At 44.3% G+C, this 2,687-nt stretch overlaps 1 protein-coding gene across 1 annotated transcript; it reads right to left on the bottom strand.

Moving 5' to 3' along the window:
* Positions 1 to 525: 525 nt before the first annotated feature.
* LOC103946501 lies at positions 526 to 2,313 on the bottom strand. Its single transcript, XM_009357214.3, has one exon. The coding sequence runs from the start codon at positions 2,210 to 2,212 to the stop codon at positions 713 to 715; it is 1,500 nt and encodes a 499-aa protein (XP_009355489.2). The 5' UTR covers positions 2,213 to 2,313; the 3' UTR covers positions 526 to 712.
* Positions 2,314 to 2,687: the final 374 nt, after the last annotated feature.

The following is a 2,687-nucleotide window of genomic DNA, read 5'->3' as shown; positions in this document are numbered from 1 at the left end:
TTAACTCCAAAGACTCGCCTAAAAATATATTGACCTTAGCATTAGCTGCCCAAACCCCATCATGCTCTACCATTAACTCATAATTTTATTCAGAACCCAAAATATTAATGGTTTCTTAGTTGACTTGACCCTATAATTTTTCTTAATTCACTCTCAAAACCAAAAAGGAGGTGAGGAGTGAGTTAAATCTCGCAATAGACTAGCAATAATGTGGTTTAAATTCGTTTTTGGTGGAAATTGAATTAAGACTTCTTACTTACCAATAAAGATGAATACTACTAAGCAACGGTAATAATTTCTTAGTTGACTATATATTTTTGTTAATTTCATTTTGACCTAGTCAACCCACTTTGACGGTTGACACTACTCACTATTTCATTCTACTTGCTTGATTTGTGTTCTACAGTCTACCTATCGAAATTTTCTACTAAAAAACCTATTAGTGTCACAGAGTTACACCGTCATGTAATATTATGAATTTACGTTTTTTCAATACTAAATATGGTACTGACATCATGTAGAGAGTATACACAAGAAGTGATTTTATTGCTAGATCAATATTATAAACAAGTAACAACAAAACTTGGTGTCCTGGAAAGGGAAGAAGAAATTAAACCAAAAATAAAAAAATAAATAAGAACAAGAATTTGTTGGACACATCTTAATAAACATTTCTATTCTTTTTCCTCTAAAACTTATTTTATTGTTTTTCCTAACAATCCCTGTACACAGAAGAATCTATTTCTAATAAACAAATTTGCTTCATAATCACAGAATTAAACTCCTCATGATTACTATTACCACGTTGAATAATTGTGTGCCCGCCGGACAGCCTGGCTGCTCCGCCGATAGAACTTGGGTCCGGCACCGACTCACTCGACGTGACCAAATTAATGCTCTTCGTTACGAACGCCTTGGCAACGAGTTGACTTAAAACTCCCGACTCCGTCACCGTGCTCTTCTTCTTGTGCTGCATGGTGGCCCGAACGATTTCCGTCAACACGGTGTTGGACAGTCGCCGAACTCCCCGTGCTCCGCCGGTGATAACGACGGAGTTAACTGCGCCGTGAGACTGAGTTGAGTCCGAGTTTTTCTTGCCGTGCTTACCCGCCGGCGGCGGCGGCATTGTGAATAAAAGAACCGACTCGGGACTCCGGTGCCGGACTCGGCTGAGTGGGTCCCCTACCACGACTGAGTTTTTCGCGTCCACCAACATAATATGCTTGAAGTTTCTCCGAACCCGGCCGAGAAGCATCGGGTAACAAGCCCACCGCCGCAGGCTCATAGGCACCACGTGGTCCACGAACCCTGATAGCGAATTTTCCGGGTCGAGCTCACCCGCCTCGAACCCCACGACCGAACCGTAACTAAACCGAGTAAACTCACCCTCCCCTTCCGAGTTGACACCCTTTCTCCCCCACAGGGGCTCTTCAATTTCCTTCTGCCAGGCCTTCACGAACTGAGACACGTCGAAACCGGAACCGGATTTTTTTCCCGCCGCAGCCGTCCGGTTCAGTCCTCCGTAACGGCGTAGGAGCTCAAAGAACAAGGCGTTCTCTTCCCGAATCACGGACCCGAATCTCAAACCGGAGGAGGCGAAGACGAACACCACGTCGGCTCTGGACGTGAGGCCGGACCGGTGCAGCAGCCTCAGAAACAACCGGAGTTCGGGTTCTGTTACGTCATCGTTGACGTGGGCGACGACGAGATCGGGCATGGCTCTGGTGCCACGGCGGTACAGAGTGCCCATTTTCTGGAGGGCAAATTGGGACCTTAACTTCTGTATTGGATTGCTCTGTTTTTGCTTCCACATTTTGGATAACCAGGTGGAGGAGAGAAGGGGTAAGTTCGGATTTGTGGGCAATTTGGGAATTTGGGTATTTTGGGAGAGGAACCTTCTGGAAGGTGATCGGCCGACGGGACGGGGCTTGGCGGCGGAGGGCTCGAAGGTGGAGAGGGTGAAGAGGAGGAGGGTGAGGAAGACGAGAAGGGCACAGATGGAAATTGTGGATTGGGCTTTGGAGAGAATAAGGTTGTTGGAGTTGGTTCTTCTGAAAACCGTGCATGTTTTAGAGGAGGAGGAGGAAGAGGAAGGGGTGGAGGACGACGGAGAGGAAGTGGAAGAAGAAGAGAAGAGCTTGGTGGTTTTGTCGACAATGGCAGTGGTGCTGCCGCCGTTGTCCTCCGGGAAGAACACTAGAAGCAAACCCATACCCCAATTTTCGCTGCTGCTGCTGCTGCTGCTATTGCAATTGCTATTCCTCTCTCTCTCTCTCTCTATCTCTCTCCTCTCTCTGGCTTTGGCGCTTTACCTTTTGAGGATTATTAATTTATTAATTTCTGCGGTGCTCTTGGCCGCATGTGATTTCCACCTCTTTATAATTTATGATTTTTGGCCTCTCTTGCTGTGCAAGAAATTAAAATTAAAAAGGAAAATGTGGGTACAAATACCATCGTGTTTCCATATTTGGTAAAAACGCGTATTTACATTTATGACAGTCAGAGGTTTTAGTTGTTTCTTTGTTATTTTTTTTAACTAAAATTTATTTTAACTGTTCGCATAAATAAATTGCAAAACAAACTCACCACTATAAGTGTGTAACCATCACTTATTTTTAGTGTGTATGTAGGTAATTTTCTTGGTTTTCAAATTTTTTATGTGTTTGTTTGTTTTTTTTTTTTTTAGT

This window comes from the organism of the source record quoted next, unplaced genomic scaffold (genome assembly GCF_019419815.1).
Source record: "Pyrus x bretschneideri cultivar Hongxiangsu unplaced genomic scaffold, Pyrus_bretschneideri_v1 Contig83, whole genome shotgun sequence".
Lineage (NCBI taxonomy): Eukaryota > Viridiplantae > Streptophyta > Magnoliopsida > Rosales > Rosaceae > Pyrus > Pyrus x bretschneideri.
Note: the sequence above shows the minus strand (reverse complement) of the source record. Positions and strands in the feature narration are given on the sequence as shown.

What these genes read in the sequence shown, in the direction of transcription:
- LOC103946501 (XM_009357214.3), bottom strand. Translation starts at nt 2,212, where the DNA reads ATGGGTTTGCTTCTAGTGTTCTTCCCGGAGGACAACGGCGGCAGCACC.